We start from the raw sequence: 18,979 nt of genomic DNA on the forward strand, positions 1-18,979 counted from the left end.
TATCTGTTAAAATAATGTATTTGTTGCTGCTCTGCCAAGAAGCCTCCAGAACAAATCAGTTTATAAGCATTTCTAAGAACTACAACATGACTTCAAAAATTTTGTTTTGACTTTTCTTCAACATCAGCACAGCAGAAGGGAAAAACTGCAGTTGGCAACAGAGTTCCCTGTGAAGTAGAGGCAGTCAGAGAAAAAATCTGGACTGGATTCCTTCTGCAGATGGCTCACGGCCACTGGGATAGAAACCACTTGTCTAGAATGACTCCCCTATTGCACTGGAAATAAACTTTTTGTGGGAAGAGCCACAACTGAAAGGTTTCCTCTTGCTCCAACATTTGTTGCTTTGCCTTGCCTGGTTTCTGTATCCACTGGCAACAAATCTGAAATGAATGAAAGGACCTGGAGCCTAGCTGTCGTTTTTAAGTATGCAATATCACTGGTACATTATTCTTCTGAGATCCACACAGGATTTTTCCTCTCCAGGTGGGGGACTACAGCCTCATAGTAGAATTTCTCCAGCTTGGGCTCTGTCTTCTCCCAGAATTTGGCATCAAATTCTACTGGGGCAACAGCAGTCTCCTTCTTGGTGTGAACCACAAGATCTGCTTTGGTGAGTCCAGTGGCTGCCAGCTGGCATTGCACCTGGCTGTAGTAGGCATGGTTTTTCTTCAGGGCATAGGCATCACCATTTTTTTCTAGGCAGAAAGATGCATCCTTACAAGCATCTTTCACTGTATGGTCTCTGTGCTTGTAGGGGCATTTGATCTCCAAAAGCTTGACCGGCTTCCCTGTGGTGCCATCATGGACAATGCCATCAGGGCTAGCTGCAAGCCAGCTCTTCTCTGGGTGAACAAAGAGACCACACTCGTTCACTGTCACATCTTTTCCAGCTTGTTTGGAAGTCAGCTCTTTATACTCCTTAATGGCTGACTTTTCATTCTTGATGCCCCATGACATAGCTGGGCTCTGCACCCGGGATCCCGCATTCACCACAGCTTTCAGGTAAGACTGTGGTACGTCTGAACTCTTCTCGTTAATGTATTTGCTATTTGCTATCTTGTGGGCCATGGAAGCTGTAATACGGTTCTCTCTGTGCTCATGCCACTTGGAGTTGTTCCTCTGGCCACGAGTTTCCTGCTCAATCTTCATCACTGCCTCCTTGCCTAGCTGACAGGGTGCAGGAGAGCCTTGTCTCACACTCTCCCCTTTGCTCTTAGCTCTGGGAAGTTTTTCCTGATTATTTTTGAAGTCTCCAGAAGATGGTGGAACTGCTGCTCCTCTGCCACCGGAGCTTTCTGCCCCCTTTCTGCTCCTGGTGGAAGCACTATGAGATGCTGTTGGATGAAAACTGCTCCCTGAAGTCGAGGCTGAGGAGGCCTTGGAGGCTGCTGGCTTGAATTCGGGAGTGCTGCTGCTCAGTGCTGGGGAAGAAGTGCTTGTTGCTGCTGCTTTCCGGGGTCTGCCCATTGCTCCAATTCTGCAAAGAAAAGACACTCGGGCTAATGCTGGGAACAACTACCACTGGGGGGGGGCCTTAACATGCTGGCTGCATCCCCTGGAGCAGGAGGCCTTGGATGTAGCTGCTGTGGCTCTCTTCTCTCCACCCCCCACCGGACAAGCCCAGGCACATCCCCTCCCCGCTGCACAAGCCCAAGCCCACCCCCACCGGACAAGCCCAGGCACATCCCCTCCCCCGCCAGACAAGCTCAGGACCACCCTCTCCCCCACTGGACAAGCCATGCACATCCCCTACCCCGCTGGACAAGCACAAACTCCCATCGGACAAGCCCAGGACCAACCCCTCACCCGCCAGACAAGTCCAGGACCATCCCCTCCCCCGCCGGACAAGCTCAGGCACATCCCCTCTCCCAGCAGACAAGCCCAGGCACATCCCCTCCCCCAATGAACAAGCCCAGGCACATCCCCTCCCCCACTGGACAAGCCCACCCCCACCAGACAAGCCCAGGACCATCCCCTCCCCTGCCAGACAAGCCCAGGCACACCCCCTCCCCCGCCAGACAAGCCCAGGCACACCCCCTCCCCCGCCAGACAAGCCCAGGCACATCCCCTCCCCCACTCGACAAGCCCACCCCCACCGGACAAGCCCAGGACCATCCCTTCCCCCACCAGACAAGCCCAGGCACATCCCCTCCCCCACCGGACAAGCCCAGGCACACACCCACCTCCAATGAACAAGCCCAGGCACATCCCCTCCCCCACCAGACAAGCCCAGGACCATCCCCTCCCCCACCAGACAAGCCCAGGCACACACCCACCTCAAATGAACAAGCCCAGGCATATCCCCTCCCCCACCAAACAAGCCCAGGACCATCCCCTCCCCCACCAGACAAGCCCAGGACCATCCCCTCCCCCACCGGACAAGCCCAGGACCATCCCCTCCCCCACCAGACAAGCCCAGGACCATCCCCTCCCCCACCAGACAAGCCCAGGCACACACCCACCTCCAATGAACAAGCCCAGGACCATCCCCTCCCCCACCAGACAAGCCCAGGACCATCCCCTCCCCCACCAGACAAGCCCAGGACCATCCCCTCCCCCACCAGACAAGCCCAGGACCATCCCCTCCCCCACCAGACAAGCCCAGGCACACACCCACCTCCAATGAACAAGCCCAGGCACATCCCCTCCCCCGCTGGACAAGCCCAGGACCATCCCCTCCCCCACCATACAAGCCCAGGACCATCCCCTCCCCCACCAGACAAGCCCAGGCACACACCCACCTCCAATGAACAAGCCCAGGCACATCCCCTCCCCCGTTGGACAAGCCCAGGACCATCCCCTCCCCCACCAGACAAGCCCAGGACCATCCCCTCCCCCAACAGACAAGCCCAGGCACATCCCCTCCCCCGCTGGACAAGCCCAGGACCATCCCCTCAGCCTTGCACGCTTCCTCCGATTCTTCGCCCCTCCCTCACGCCCAGAGGGTCTCACCTGTCCTTCCTCGATCCGGCCCAGGGAAAACTAACCGAGAAGCAGCTCTTCCGCCACTGGCCTCGTCTCGCGCTCCCAAACTTTCGCTTTCCCGGACAGTCCCGTCCTCTTCGCTTACGCCACGGTGTATTTCCATCTCGGCTCCACCTCCTCAGCCCTTTGCTCCGCCCATCCCCTCGTGAACCCCACGCTTTGCCCGTCTCAGCTCCGCCTCTTCTCCAGCCCTTTTCTTTGTTCCGCCCATCTCAGCTCCAACTCCCCTCTTCCGTTTTCTTGCTCCGCCCATCCTCTCGTGAACCCCACGCTTTGCCCGTCTAAGCTCCGCCTCTTCTCCAGCCCTTTTCTTTGTTCCGCCCATCTCAGCTCCAACTCCCCTCTTCCGTTTTCTTGCTCCGCCCATCCTCTCGTGAACCCAACGCATTTCCCGCCTGTCTCAGGTCCGCCTCCTCTCCTCCGTTTTTCCAACCGTTTTCTTTGCTCCGCCCATCTCCTCGTGAACCCCAAATTAATCCTGCCCCTCTTTTTTTCCAGTTATTTTCTCTTTGCTCCGCCCATCCTCTCGTGACTCCAACGCGTTTCCCGCCTGTCTCAGCTCTGCTTCCTCTCCTCTGTTTTTCCAATCGTTTTCTTTGCTCCGCCCATCTCCTCGTGAACCCCAAATTAATCCAGCCCCTCTTTTTTTCCAGTTATTTTCTCTTTGCTCCGCCCATCCTCTCGTGAACCCAACGCATTTCCCGCCTGTCTCAGCTCCACCTCCTCTCCTCCGTTTTTCCAATCGTTTTCTTTGCTCCGCCCATCTCCTCGTGAACCCCAAATTAATCCAGCCCCTCTTTTTTTCCAGTTATTTTCTCTTTGCTCCGCCCATCCTCTCGTGAACCCAACGCATTTCCCGCCTGTCTCAGCTCCACCTCCTCTCCTCCGTTTTTCCAATCGTTTTCTTTGCTCCGCCCATCTCCTCGTGAACCCCAAATTAATCCAGCCCCTCTTCTTTTCCAGTTTTCTCCCGACGACCAATCTGCAGCCATGCTGTTCCTGCCACCACACCAGACCACACTTGTCAAATCAGTTTCCTCTTTGCTCCGCCCATTCCCTCATCTTGTCCCAGCACCACCTCATCTCTAACTCTTTCTCTTTATTACTTATTTACATTTGTTTTCTATCCCGTTCTCCCCAAAGAGCTCAGAATGGGTTACAGGTTAAAATACTTCATATGCAGTTCACAGATTACCATTTGCCATAGTTACAGTACAAGGTTTTTTGATACAACTTTTCTCCTAATTTGACACATACTAGGGATCTAATACCAATATACATTGTATAGAGTTTACAGGTTACAATTTGCCACAGTTAGAGAGCAAGGTTTATCAATATAAGTTTTTATCCTAACCTGACACATACTGAGGTTCTAGTACAGTGTTTTTCAACCTTTTTACACCTATGGACCGGCAGAAATAAAAGAATTATTCTGTGGACCAGCATCGGTCCGTGGACCGGTGGTTGAAGAACACTGGGCTAAGTCTTGGGCCAGACCCTGCCCATCTCTACCCAATGTCCACCCCAGACTCCACCCCCATAATAGTACTAATTGCACCTTGCACATCCTGTGCCTCATCTGGAAGCCTTCCCTCTGACGTTGCAATGTCAGAGAGAAGGCTTCCGATTCAGGCGCAGGATGCCCGTAGGAGCCACTGCCCGTGGCTTTGTGCACTGAATCAGTTAGGAAGAGGGAGCTGGCTCGAAGATAACATCGCATTGATCGCACCGTGGACCGGCGGTTGAAGAACACTGTTTTGGGCCTGATGCACATGCTGGCCCTGTGGACCGGCACTGGTCCATGGACCGGTGGTTGAAGAACACTGCTCTACTACCAATATACAGTACATTCATATTTCTTTGTAATCCATTAGCCTTAGGTGAAGATGTATGTTTTTATTGCTTTTCTAAAGTTGAGTCCTTTAAGGGATCCAGTTGAGTCCAGTGGCTCGGTATAAAGTGGGAGCAGGAATGTTATTTGGCAATTTGCATTTGAAGGGCACCACCAGGGGGCGTTTTGAGTTGTATTTCTTCCTGGGAGTGGAGGGACCTGTTCGGCATTTATAGAGGAAGCTTAGTCATCATGTAGCCCAGCACCATGTCGTGCAAGGTTTTGAATGGGCAGCCAGTGAGCTGACGATAGAGCCTGGGAGACAGGGTCACAGGCACAGAGGGTTTTTAGAAGTCTTATTGCTGCATTTTGTACACACTGGAGATGTTGTATGTTCTTTGCTCTGCCCATCCCATCAAGAACCCTACTTTTTTCCTGCCCATCTCAGTTCCACCTTCTTTTCCTTGTGCCCCGCCCATTCCCTCATGACCATCTCAGCTCCATCTCCTCTCCAGCCCTTTTCTATTTGCCCTACCCATTCTCTTGTGACTCCCATGCTTTTCCCTCCAATCTACTACTATTACTATTTATTATTTCTATAGCACTAACAGACGCACACAACGCTGTACTTTGCACACACAAGATATATTCCCTGCTTGAAAGAGCTTACATTCTAATTATGGAAGACACACTGAACAAAAATGGTGATATGCTGCTCATGTAGGGAAATACAAAGGGAGAAGAGGTAGAGAGGGTAAGGGGCCAAAGAGAGAATGACAAACAAATATGGTGCTTTATAAATTGAGGGGAGAGTGTGGCGCAGTGGTTAGAACCTGAGGTTGTGGGTTGAAACCTTGCGCTGCTCCTTGTGACCCTGGGCAATGCCCCGTGTACATTAGATAGATTGTGAGCCTACCGGGACAGACAGGGAAAAATGCTTGAGTATCTGAATAAATTAATGTAAATCGTTTTAGAGAATGACACGGTGACAAAATTCATCACTGTTCCCGTGGATAACCGCGGGAAATAATCTCATGTCATTTTTTAGTGTCTATTTCGAACTCGGTCCTTCTACACCAGCATTCTTCAAAGCAAAGCTTGTGGGTCAGTGGTTGTGGCCATTCATACTCTGATTCTTCCCTCTCTCCTTAAAGAATGACATGAAGATGGTTTCCCGCGGTTATCCGTGGGGACGGGGACGGTGATGAATTTTGTCACCGTGTCATTCTCTAGTTCTGAGCTCTCCTGGGAGAACGGTATAGAAAATGGAATAAATAAAAATAAATGGTAGGATTAAGACTTAAAAGAACAAAAAACTTGTGGAGAAGGAGATGTTCTAAGATACAGTTTAATACTCCACATAAAAATATCTAGGAGCCAATGCAGTTTTGAAAAAGAGGACCTTCAGCCTAGCCTTGAGCCCGATACACCGAAGCTCAACCAACTTTTGTATTTGAAAAAGAGCCATTTCACTATAGGTCAGCTGAGGGTGGGGGCCTCTGGATCGTTCCTATGGACTCTGCTCCTTCTCATCTCGCTTAATGGCAGCTCTAGGCCCAGCGTTTAGAACCTGGTGCTAAATTCATACGTTCTGCAAACGGAAGAAATGAAGCATTGGCTTCCATTGAACAGAAGGACTGCAGAAAGCTGCTCAGGGAAACTACAACTCCCAGCAGCAGAGAGACGCAAGCGTGGCGCAGTGACGTGCGCGGCGGCGGTTGACGAACCGAGTCGTCGTTTCCATGGAAACCGAGGGGCGAGCGCCGTGAGGCCACAGCTGTCGTTCGGGGACCACTGAGGTTCTCTGTCGCGAGCTCCTTCCCTCACAGCCGGTGAGTGACGTTCAGGCGCGCGAGGCGTTCTCCAGCGCCGCCGCTCGCGAAGGGAGCAAATGCCTCGAGCGAGGACTCGAGGCGCGCGCCCCTTCCCTTGTACCTCTAGCCCAGGGGTAGGGAACTCCGGTCCTCGAGAGCCGGATTCCAGTCGGGTTTTCAGGATTTCCCCAATGAATATGCATTGAAAGCAGTTCATGCAAATAGATCTCATGCATATTTATTGAGGAAATCCTGAAAACCCGGCTGGAATACGGCTCTCGAGGACCGGAGTTCCCAACCCCTGCTCTAGTTGAAGTTGTAGTGCTCAGCTCTCTCTCTGACCTCACTTCCTATGCGCGGCACCTGGAAGTGACATCAGCAGGAGAGCCCGACTGGGGTTGCTAGGAGCACAGTTGTTGACTGCTGTGAACTTCAACTAGAGGTAGGGGGGGAGTGGGAAGAGACAGGGGGGCAGAGAGGAGGAGGAGTGCCTGGGGCGGGCACCCACTTCGCTCCCCCCTTACTACACCACTGCAAGAAGCTAAATGCCCCAAACCCGCAAAATCAAGTTTATCTGCAAACATAAGAAACGCCCACAAGTGAGAAGAATACACAAAAACACCCCAAAGGTAGCAAACATCCAAGTAGAAGAACACGCGTAAGGAAATTCCAAAGGTAGCAAACATCCAAGCAGGAGAACACACTTAAGGAAACCCCAAAGGTAGCAAACATCCAAGCAGGAGAACAAGCATAAGGAAATTCCAAAGGTAGCAAACATCCAAGCAGGAGAACACGTGTAAGAAAACCCCTAAGGTAGCAAACATCCAAGCAGGAGAACACGCGTAAGAAAACCCCAAAGGTAGCAAATATCCAAGCAGGAGAGCACGCGTAAGAAAACCCCAAAGGTAGCAAACATCCAAGCAGGAGAACACGCGTAAGAAAACCCCAAAGATAGCAAACATCCAAGCAGGAGAACACGCGTAAGAAAACCCCAAAGGTAGCAAATATCCAAGCAGGAGAGCACGCGTAAGAAAACCCCAAAGGTAGCAAACATCCAAGCAAGAGAACAAGCGTAAGGAAACCCCAAAGGTAGCAAACATCCAAGCAGGAGAACACGCGTAAGAAAACCCCAAAGGTAGCAAACATCCAAGCAGGAGAACACGCGTAAGAAAACCCCAAAGGTAGCAAACATCCAAGCAGGAAAACACGCGTAAGAAAACCCCAAAGGCAGCAAACATCCAAGCAAGAGAACAAGCGTAAGGAAACCCCAAAGGTAGCAAACATCCAAGCAGGAGAACACGCGTAAGAAAACCCCAAAGGTAGCAAACATCCAAGCAGGAGAACACGCGTAAGAAAACCCCAAAGGTAGCAAACATCCAAGCAGGAGAACACGCGTAAGAAAACCCCAAAGGTAGCAAACATCCAAGCAGGAGAACACGCGTAAGAAAACCCCAAAGGCAGCAAACATCCAAGCAAGAGAACATGCGTAAGGAAACCCCAAAGGTTGCAAACATCCAAGCAGAAGAACACGCGTAAGAAATCCCCAAAGGTAGCAAACATCCAAGCAAGAGAACATGCGTAAGAAAACCCCTAAGGTAGCAAACATCCAAGCAGGAGAACACGCGTAAGAAAACCCCAAAGGTAGCAAACATCCAAGCAGGAGAACAAGCATAAGGAAATTCCAAAGGTAGCAAACATCCAAGCAGGAGAACACGTGTAAGAAAACCCCTAAGGTAGCAAACATCCAAGCAGGAGAACACGCGTAAGAAAACCCCGAAGGTAGCAAACATCCAAGCAGGAGAACACGCGTAAGAAAACCCCAAAGGTAGCAAACATCCAAGCAGGAGAACACGTGTAAGAAAACCCCTAAGGTAGCAAACATCCAAGCAGGAAAACACGCGTAAGAAAACCCCAAAGGTAGCAAACATCCAAGCAGGAGAACACGCGTAAGAAAACCCCAAAGATAGCAAACATCCAAGCAGGAGAACACGCGTAAGAAAACCCCAAAGGTAGCAAATATCCAAGCAGGAGAGCACGCGTAAGAAAACCCCAAAGGTAGCAAACATCCAAGCAAGAGAACAAGCGTAAGGAAACCCCAAAGGTAGCAAACATCCAAGCAGGAGAACACGCGTAAGAAAACCCCAAAGGTAGCAAACATCCAAGCAGGAGAACACGCGTAAGAAAACCCCAAAGGCAGCAAACATCCAAGCAAGAGAACATGCGTAAGGAAACCCCAAAGGTTGCAAACATCCAAGCAGAAGAACACGCGTAAGAAATCCCCAAAGGTAGCAAACATCCAAGCAAGAGAACATGCGTAAGAAAACCCCTAAGGTAGCAAACATCCAAGCAGGAGAACACACTTAAGGAAACCCCAAAGGCAGCAAACATCCAAGCAAGAGAACATGCGTAAGGAAACCCCAAAGGTTGCAAACATCCAAGCAAGAGAACACGCGTAAGAAAACCCCAAAGGTAGCAAACATCCAAGCAGTAGAACACACTTAAGGAAACCCCAAAGGTAGCAAACATCCAAGCAAGAGAACATGCGTAAGGAAACCCCAAAGGTAGCAAACATCCAAGCAGAAGAACACGCGTAAGGAAATTCCAAAGGTAGCAAACATCCAAGCAGGAGAACACAGGTAAGAAAACCCCAAAGGTAGCAAACATCCAAGCAAGAGAACAAGCGTAAGGAAACCCCAAAGGTAGCAAACATCCAAGCAGAAGAACACGCGTAAGGAAATTCCAAAGGTAGCAAACATCCAAGCAGGAGAACAAGCATAAGGAAACCCCAAAGGTTGCAAACATCCAAGCAAGAGAACATGCGTAAGAAAACCCCTAAGGCAGCAAACATCCAAGCAGGAGAACACACTTAAGGAAACCCCAAAGGTTGCAAGCATCCAAGCAGAAGAACACGCGTAAGAAAACCCCAAAGGTAGCAAATATCCAAGCAGGAGGATATGCATCAAAAACCAGGAAGCTGTACAAGCAGTAGAATAGAGGCTATCCATTCTTTAGCACTGGGTGCCAAATGTTTGAATATTTCCCAGTTGGTCTGAAGTCTTATGTGTGTGCTTGGTGTAAAGAACTTCTAGAATTCAGGAAATGGGTTTGCAAGCACAGATTGATCACCTAATGTACATTAACAGAAAATGTATTAAGAGAAAAGATTATCCAGGTAAGGATCTAATCTTTCATTGTCTTTAGCTTGCTGATATTGTGCAATGCCTTTTCCCTTCTCAATTTTTTTATTTGTTTTTAATGGATTACTTGGTTTAATATTGTTGTTATGATGTTTAATAGGGTTGTCCAGAAAAACCTCAAGTTGGAAGAACTGTGCAAATTAAAGTTTTTCCTGTGAATTGGATTGTGCTTGATCAGAAAATGAAAAGAAATTTGTAAAACCCATCCAGGCAGCAGCGTGGATATGGCCAGGCCAGTGATTTCTCCCATGAATGTCCATGCCACAGCACCTGAGACCTTCAGTATCCTTCAACAAAGGATTCGAGTAGCAGAGGAGCAAGCCGTGTCCTTGATTCAAGACCTTGAGAAACTGGGAGTTAGCAGGCAGAGGTAAGAATGGGAGCTAAAGGTTCTTCTCTGCTTCTTTCATCCCTTTAAATAATTTGTTTGGGCCCTATGTACTAACAGGTCAGTTTTCAGAAACCTGACCAATTTTAAGCGTCTATTAATGACTATTTTAGCAGTTCTACAATATAAGTGCTGCATGGGGAGCACCTGGGTTCCCAGTCTAAGATAAATCTGTGTTGGTGCACTGAAAGGTAGGCACATCCATTTCCACCAGCTCAAAGGCAGGCATAAAAGAGTGCACCTAAGTGTGGCATACAGTGCATTGCATGCGATCCACCTATGTTTATGCCCCCTTGCAGTTACACACTATAGCACTTATGCACATATGTATGTGACACGTGTGCCTTGCACGAACTCGATTATAGAACTGTCTTTCACAGTGGCAAATGAAGACTTGAACAGTCCATCCGGTCTGTCCAAAAGTGACACGTTATCAGTTCATGATTAAACCAACAATAAATGTGGTCTAAAATACTTCATCGTTGTTTTTCTTTGGCATTTCTGTGTGCAGGACACAGACTATAAAAGTCTACCCAACACATTCCAATTACTGAAGTTTCTTTCATAACCCTCTCTAAACTATGCGGTCCTTTTACAAAGCCGTGCTAGCGGTTTTATCGCACACACTGGAAATCTACCGCCTGCTCAAAAGGAGGCAGCAGCGGCTGGTGCGGCTTTGTAAAAGGAGCCCTATATTGACTGTGTAAGTGTGCCTGGCCCTGGCCTTAGTTCTTTATAGCTGGAGTCATCATCAAAGCACCATTTATATTTGGTTTTTACACCATATTCTAAGATGTTCATCCCATGCGTTTTTGAATTCTGTCACTGTATTTACCTCCTTTACTGCAAAGTCAGTAGAGAGCCTAATTTCCATATTCTTCAGCTCCTCCTCCTCCTCTTTCTCTGGGCTGTGCTCTCTACAGCGAAGTTGTAGGAGCTTTTCTGTTGTGCTCACATTAATTTTCTTTATTTTTTGAGAGGGTTTCTCCTATAAGCGAAGCTTTTCGTGCTTCAGAGGCTCTCGGTTTCTCTGGCTGCGAGGAGATACAGACTATCGGGGCAGAGGTCTGAAGCCCGCAGGCACATGCTTTGCATAATTCCTGTGTGGCTTGCCTGCATTAACATACTAACATAGTAAATGACGGCAGATAAAGACCTGAACAGATTTATTGACTGACAGGATTTTCACCCAACCAGTCTTTACACATCCCTGTGACCAACTCATTCCCTGCCAAAATCCCTCCTCCAGGCACAATGGAGCAGTACTTTTAAAGGTTTATATAGCTTCATTCACTCATTCTGTTATGATGGGAGCAGAAAAATTTTATACTTCCTTATCCTTACTTTGCTGTGGCACTCACATAGCCATGGCTTTCACGCATAGACTCTCCATAGTGAGTTTGCTTTAAAAAAATTTTATCCTCCTTTCATCTTATGAGACTTGACACCACTCATCTGTCTTCCACCATCATATCCAGGACAATTCTCACTGTTTAATTAGAAGGCAGGTACTTCTCACGCCCTCTCCTCCCCAATGACTCCTGTTTACCAATTCCTCTTACTGCTACTTGCCTTCCCCATCCCAAGCCACTTAACCTCCCACTACCACATCAATCATTTTTCAGCTTTACCACCTCACCCTCCCTCTTTTCCCCCACCCTTTCCTAAGCCTTACAGCTACTACACTCTCCCTTTCATTCAGAGATCCCCACTCTACCTATTTGCATCTTGACCAAGGCGTAGCCTCCATGCCTCTCCCACACTCACTCGTATTCTCCTATTCCTTCTCTTGCTCTCTGCTGGGGACATCGATTCTAACCCCGGTCCTCACAATCAACCCTCAGTCTACTCATGGGGATCATGCCAATCTTATTTCTGTTCCTCTCCTTCCCCATTCCTCCCTTTGGAATGCCCACACCGCCTCCAACAAACTTACCTTCATCCACGACCTCTTTATCTCTAGAAAGCTCCACCTGCTAGCACTAACTGAAACCTGGATCTACCCTGAAGACTGCTTCAGCTGCTGCCTTGTGAAATGGAGGGTACCTTTTCTCACACATGCCTCGCCCAGATGGTCATGCAGGTGGTGTTGGACTCTTCCTCTCACCATCTTGTAAATATCAACCCCTTCTTCTGCCTCAATCTCACTGTTTTCCTTCCTTTGAAGTTCATTCCATCTGTCTACTCGCCCCCTGTCTCTCAGAGTAGCAGTAATTTACTGACCCCCTGATAAATTCTTCTTCTTCCTCACTGACTTTGACTCCTGGCTCTCATTCTTTCTTGAATCCCTCATCTCCCTCCCTTATCCTCGGCGGCGTCAACATCCATGCCAATGACCCCTCTGACTTCTTTACATCTAAATTTTTTGCTCATGAGGTCCTTGAGGTTGTTGAAATATGGATGAAGGATTTCAGATTAAAGCTTAATCCAGATAAAACAAATTTTTCTTGGCTTCTCCATCTGATTCGATCAAAGATGACTCAAGATTGAATGGCACAACTTATTCTATCTTGCCGTTTGTTATCGTCAAATATATTTTATTGAGCACCAATAGAAACAACAATCAGAAACAAGTACAAAAACAAAGCAGCTCCATATTTCACACAAAAATCCAGCAAACCCACCCCACCACCCCAACCCCAACCCATCCCCCCTCCCACTCTCACTGATGCCAAATAAAACATAGTAAACAGAGGAAAGGACAAATACCAGGGGTCTAGCAGTTCAAAAGGCGACTAAGAGCCACCGGAGACAATGTTGTCCAAAAGGGCTCTCAAATTCGTTGTGGAATTTCAAGTGATGTATTAGTCAAATTGTTGTTACTTTCTGTGCACTTGATGTTAAACATAAAATGAATAAAGAATTTAAAAAAAAAACAAAAAACTTGGGGGGTAGAGATTACCAACCCATTGGCAAAGGCCTTTTATATTATGATTTGGGCAGAGGCTTTACTGAGTTGGTTTAACTTGGTGTGTATACTGGTGTTACCTAAACCAGGGAGGGATCCAACATTGCTGGATTCGTACAGACCAATATCTTTGCTGAATGCTGAAGTTAAGATCTTTGGACTAAAGCATTTTCTGACTTCTTCTAGTCTTTACTATTATTACCCCCGTGATTTCAGAAAGAAGTTAAGATCTTGGCAGACATGCAAGTGTGGCACTAGCAGTCTAGTAAAAGAGCTGAGAAAGGCAACTCCAAGGGGAAGAGGGAGGGTTTGGGAGAATAATTGGCCTATTGTCTTCAGAGAATGCCTGCTACAAATAAGTAACTTCACTTTCTCTGCCTTCAAAAATGTTTTTACAGGAAATTTTTGTGATGCCAATATATAGATATTTTTTATATTTTAAATTTTTATTAAATTTTCATAAAGAGCAAGCAAAAGTCATACAAATCGTGATGCTCTAGTACCCAGCCATTCTCTACCTAATACAGCAAAATCCTAGCTAACAAAGGAACACCACCCCACAACTGAACCCCAATATTTATCTGCAGAATATTTCAACGTATGAATTTTGCTCAGACACATGCATAGTATTAGCTGCCCTCAGTGCAAAACCTTATGTGCAGGCTCTGATTAGCCAATGCATTCTGCTTGTTTAAAATTTGCATTTAATTAGCTTTCTGCATTGGTGAACAGACCTTTGTGTTACGTTCATGTTAGAAACTATGTGCTCAGCTACCAGCATATGGTTCTAGTGGTGTAGTCAGACCTGCCATTTTGGGAGAGTCCTTCCAAAACTGCCCTCTCCTTTGTCCTGCTTCCCTCTCCCTCTCCTTTGCCCCTGGATCTGGCAACTTCGCCTCTCTGGAACCTTCTCTCTTCCTTGCTGTTTTCTAGAACTGTTGTTGGTAGCAGTAGCAGTTCATATCTGCTGGATCATGCTAGCGAGGAAATTGGAAGTGACATTAGCAAGGGCAGGACATGGCAGAGTAGCTGGCAGGGTTGACATAGGCAGTAGATTCAAATTTGATACCTTGATCAGGTTGGATGACTTTGTCAACGCAGGCCTTGAGATGAGACCAGACTGGGATACATCAATATGGCAGGGGCTGGTACTGTGGGAAGCCTATCCAATCTCTCTGTGGCCAGTGTTGATTTGCAAGTAAGGAAACAGGGAGTAAACCGTATCACTTATAAAATCTTAATGCTGGTCTTTAAAATCAAACTTTCCCGTCTTCCATCTTTTCTCGATAAACTCATCATTCCTCTTTGCCCTTCTCGGATACTTAGATCAGCAGATCAGAATCTATTGACCATCCCTTCCGTTAAAGAATTCTACTATACTAGGAAAACTAACTTCTCCGTAGTTGTACCAACTTTATGGAATGCTATACCACCTCAACTCCATCTGAAAAATTTCCTCGACAAATTTAAAACTAAACTAAAAACGTTCTTATTTCATAGCCCTTAAATACTTCCTCTCCAACAGCCAGTAAAACTTATCATCAACCGCTTTCAAGAAGCGACCCCCCACTCTTGATGTTGTATCCCCCCTTTCCTGTTCTTTTACTTTGTTTTTAATGATGTATTTATTGACTCCCCCTTCCCCTCTTTACCCTCAAGTCTAAGTTTGTATTTGTAAATTGTCCTTAATTCACTCTTCCCCTTCTTATAATTATTATACATATATATATATATATATATATATATATTAGTTGTTTAGCCCGTTACATTAACGGGTGCTAGCAGCCCTTCTCCCTTACTTTTACCTCCTCCCTGTCTAGCAGCACCCGCCCTATTCCCTGCTCCCCCTATATAGCAGTAGCCCTTCTCCTTTTATCTCCCCCTGTCCAGCATCACCCCACCCCCATTTCCTGCTCCCACTGTCCAGCAGTAGCTCTTCTCCTTTACTTCCTGCTCCCCCCTGTCCAGCAGTAGCCCTTCTCCCTTACTGTACGTTCCCCACTGTCCATTAGGAACCCTTCTCCCTTATCTGTAAACCATACAGCCTTACATTTTAGAAGTCCCCTACCCCATTCTGACCAGCTCCTTTGCCAAATTTCAAAGCCGCAGTATATATATATATTTTTTTTTTTTAACCTTTAAATTTTTTAGCATTGTAAACCGGCTAGATGCACGTCGATGGTCAGTATATTAAAACTAATAAAACTTGAAACTTAAAGTCAGTGAGGGCTAGGAAGCTGGTGGGGCTGGCGCAGGCAGTGGATATAAATCACTGAGCAGGGAAGGAGGGGTTTCAAAGGAAGGGGGGCAGATGCCAAATCTGGGAAGGAGAGAGAGAAGAGCAAGGCAGCTGCAGCGGAAGTGTTTTGGGAGCCACTTTGGTCACCAGACTTGGTGATCCTGAGCCAAGATAGATGGGCCAGTGCCTACCCAGGTTCACCTATAGCTATGCCACTGATGCAAGCTTTTCTACATCAACCCCTCAATATGTTGGGTAAAGTGTCCTGGTTAAGAGCATCTGATAAATGCAAATATATCAAACAGAAGGATCTGAAAACAATGTGAAATGATAGGCCTAAAGAGATTGCTTTGTGCTCCATGAAGTGTTTTCTGTCCTGCAGTTTCCAGCCCTCTGCTTCAGAAGTGCCTCATCCCATCAGTCCTTACCAGGTCAGATCAGCCTTTGTGCCTGAGAGTGACATGCTGTGGAAGAATTGTGAATCTCTGGTAAGCCAAGTGTGTCACATGGAAAGCGTCATCCAGACTCTGAAACTGAACATCTTCAGACTACACACAGAGAAGGAATTGAACCCCAAGCAATCAGGTGCAGACAAATGTTTGTGGATATAAAGAACATTGCTAGTTGCTCATTTCCTGTGCCTCATCTCTGTATTCTATTTGTGACAATATTTGGTGCTTATTGAAGGCTTTATCAGCACTGTGTGTGAAGCCTTGGTACTCAGATATTAGTGGGGTTGAGGTAAACTGGCATAACATTGTGCCAGGACAAGCAGGCAGCATATTCTCACATGTGGGTGATGTCATCCATGGAGCCCTGGTACGGACAGCTTTAAAAGTGCACTTAAGAAAGTTCACGAACTGCCCGCACCACGCATGCGCAAGTGCCTTCCTGCCCGACATAGGCTCACAGTACCTAAGTTCTTAGTTTTCCACGTAGCTAAGAAGTTGTGTTTTTGAACACTGTTCAAAAAATTTTGTATTGCCTTCCCGCTCACATGTTATTTTTTTTCTGTTTTAATAATTGTTTTAAATATACTTATTTTTCTTAAAAAAAAAAAGTGGGGAAACTTCTTTTTTCCTCTCTTTTCTCCTCACAGGCTTCAGCTGGCGAGGCCCTTTCGTTTTCCTCAGTCATTGCAGTCTCAGTTTGACAGCTAGGAACTTGAAAGCTCAAACCTAACGCATTTACCACTTTCTCAACCAGTGAAGACTGTCCTTACAGCAAGGCGGCCGTCTACTAGAAAGACTTATCAATCCAAGTGGAAACGGTTTTCTATCTACATAGAAACATAGAAATAGACGGCAGATAAGGGCCACGGTCCATCAAGTCTGCCCACTCCAGTGATCCTCGCTATCTATCTTTGCGGATAGATCCCACATGTCTATCCCATCTGGCCTTAAAATCCGCCACACTGGTGGCCTCAATAACCCGAAGTGGAAGACTATTCCAGCGATCAACCACCCTTTCAGTGAAGAAGAACTTCCTAGTGTCACTGTGCAGTTTCCCGCCCCTGATTTTCCACGAATGCCCCCTTGTTGCCGCGGGACCCTTGAAGAAGAAGATGTCTTCTTCCACCTTGATGCGGCCCGTGAGATATTTGAATGTCTCGATCATATCTCCCCTCTCTCGATGCTCCTCGAGTGAGTAGAGCTGCAAATTCCCCAACCGCTCCTCGTACGGGAGCTCCCTGAGTCCCGAGACCTTCCTGGTGGCCATCCTCTGGACCGACTCAAGTCTCAGCACATCCTTGCGGTAATGCGGCCTCCAGAATTGCACACAGTACTCCAGGTGCGGTCTCTGGTCACAGAAGCATTAGCAGAATCTTCTTCTTTGTCTAATTGACTATGTTTTATCACATCTTCTACATTTGTCAGATTCTGGTCTCAAATCCAACTCCGTCTGCTTTTATCTAGCATCTATCTCGGCCTTCCATACCTTTGTGGACAGTAAACCAATTTCGCATCATCCATTGGTTTCTCGATTCATCAGAGGTCTTACTGATTTATGGCCTCCAGTGCTGGATCCTCCTCCAGCATGGGACCTGAATTTAGTTTTGGACATCTTAATGCAAGACACTTTTGAACCATTGAGATCTGCTTCGCTTTCTTTCCTTCCTTACTTGGAAAACAGTTTTTCTTACAGCCTTAACTTCGAGCAGAAGAGTTTCAGAACTTCAAGCACTAGTCACATAATAATAATAATAATCAGTTTATATACCGCAAGGCTGTAAAATTCTGTGCGGTTTACAGTAGATTAAAAATACAAAACAATAAAAGAAGTTGAATGGAACTAATAAAGTTAAAAGCCAATAATTAATAATAATAATAATAATAATAATAATTTATTTATTGTATACCGCCAAAGCCATAGTAGTTCACAATGAAGAAGGACTGGACAATCAGCGAATATGGTACAATCAGAGAAAATAGGTACAACAAAGAAGGGCAAGACAGTCTGCGTAAAGGTTCAATCCAAGAAAGTTGGTAAACAAAGGGGTACACAGTCTGTGAATATAGGCATATAGGTAAAACAGAGGGGGTACAATCAGCAGATGAAGATACAGTTTAAAAGGGTAAACAGGACACGGTGTGGTAAAAAAGGGCCATAGGTTGGACATAGAGGTCTTAGGATATAAATCGGGTAAATAGATTGGTTTTTAGTAGTTTCCTGAAGTTAAGGTAGGATGAAGCGTGTGAGATAATGTCGGCCAGCCAATTATTAAGCTGACCTGCTTGGAAGGCGAGAGTTCTATTTAGATATCTTTTGTAGCGGTAGGCCTTTATAGTTGGATGGCTAAACAGGTGGGTTCTGCGAGTGTGTTTGGATGGGCGGTCTAGGATAAAATGATCAAAATAGTGCCTAAATACTTCGAAAACAGATGTTTTTAGATGTCTCCTAAATTCCCCATAAGTGTCAATAAGCAAAAGCAATTGTTCTAAATCCTTACCCCATAACGCTGCTTGATACGAAAAAAGATTTTGATGATGTTTTTTAAGTTTACATCCTCTAACAGGGGGAAAAACAAAATTCAGATGTGAGTTTCTCTTATGTCTGTTGGTTGCAAAAGAGAAAAGCTCCATTATATATTTGGGAGCTAAACCAAACAAAGCCTTAAATCAGAAGCAACCAAACTTAAACTTCACCCGCGCCTCCATTGGCAGCCAATGAAGTACTCGATAGGAGGGTGTTACGTGATCGTATTTCTTCAGCCTGACCGCTGCATTTTGTACTATTCGCAATCGTTGCATATTCTTCTGGGAAACTGCCAAATAGGCAATATTGCAGTAATCAAGCTGGCTTAGTATAAGAGACTGTACCAAAACTCTAAATGATGAAACCTCAAAATACGCCCTAACGGACGGAAGCTTCCAAAGAATAAAGAATCCCTTTCTGACCAAAGAGTCCACCTGGTTCTTCATAGTCAAGCCCTGGTCCAGTATTATTCCCAAAACCTTAAAGGTAGATTGATACGTAATGATGTTTTAGTATCAAACGGGCACGGTGAAGCTACAAAATACTTTGTTTTTTCTGTGTTAAGTCATCCATTGCTCCATTAGACCTAATAGTTCTATTGCTTTAGGACTAACTTCAGAAAGAGAACTAGCAAATGGAAT

At 46.6% G+C, this 18,979-nt stretch overlaps 2 protein-coding genes across 15 annotated transcripts in view; one reads left to right on the top strand and one right to left on the bottom strand.

Annotated features, from left to right (window-relative positions):
• Positions 1–3,204, bottom strand: LOC117367259. Its single transcript, XM_033959697.1, has 2 exons — positions 2,953–3,204; positions 1–1,477 (listed from the first exon to the last, which is right to left on the bottom strand). The coding sequence occupies exon 2, from the start codon at positions 1,465–1,467 to the stop codon at positions 445–447; it is 1,023 nt and encodes a 340-aa protein (XP_033815588.1). The 5' UTR covers positions 1,468–1,477; positions 2,953–3,204; the 3' UTR covers positions 1–444.
• Positions 3,205–6,506: 3,302 nt separating this feature from the next.
• Positions 6,507–18,979, top strand: part of CCDC150 (coiled-coil domain containing 150) — a 101,051-nt gene continuing 88,578 nt past the window's right edge. For 11 of the 14 annotated variants that reach the window (XM_033959533.1, XM_033959528.1, XM_033959529.1 and 8 more), the window contains exons 1-3: positions 6,507–6,648; positions 9,928–10,197; positions 15,745–15,947. In XM_033959533.1, coding sequence (XP_033815424.1) covers positions 10,052–10,197; positions 15,745–15,947 — 349 coding nt within the window. In that variant the 5' untranslated portion in view covers positions 6,507–6,648; positions 9,928–10,051. Of the gene's footprint in view, positions 6,649–6,985; positions 7,073–9,927; positions 10,198–15,744; positions 15,948–18,979 lie in introns of those variants that run through there. The other 3 variants (XM_033959522.1, XM_033959521.1, XM_033959523.1) reach the window with 3 other exon arrangements.

This window comes from Geotrypetes seraphini, chromosome 9 (genome assembly GCF_902459505.1).
Source record: "Geotrypetes seraphini chromosome 9, aGeoSer1.1, whole genome shotgun sequence".
Classification (NCBI taxonomy): Eukaryota; Metazoa; Chordata; class Amphibia; order Gymnophiona; family Dermophiidae; genus Geotrypetes; species Geotrypetes seraphini.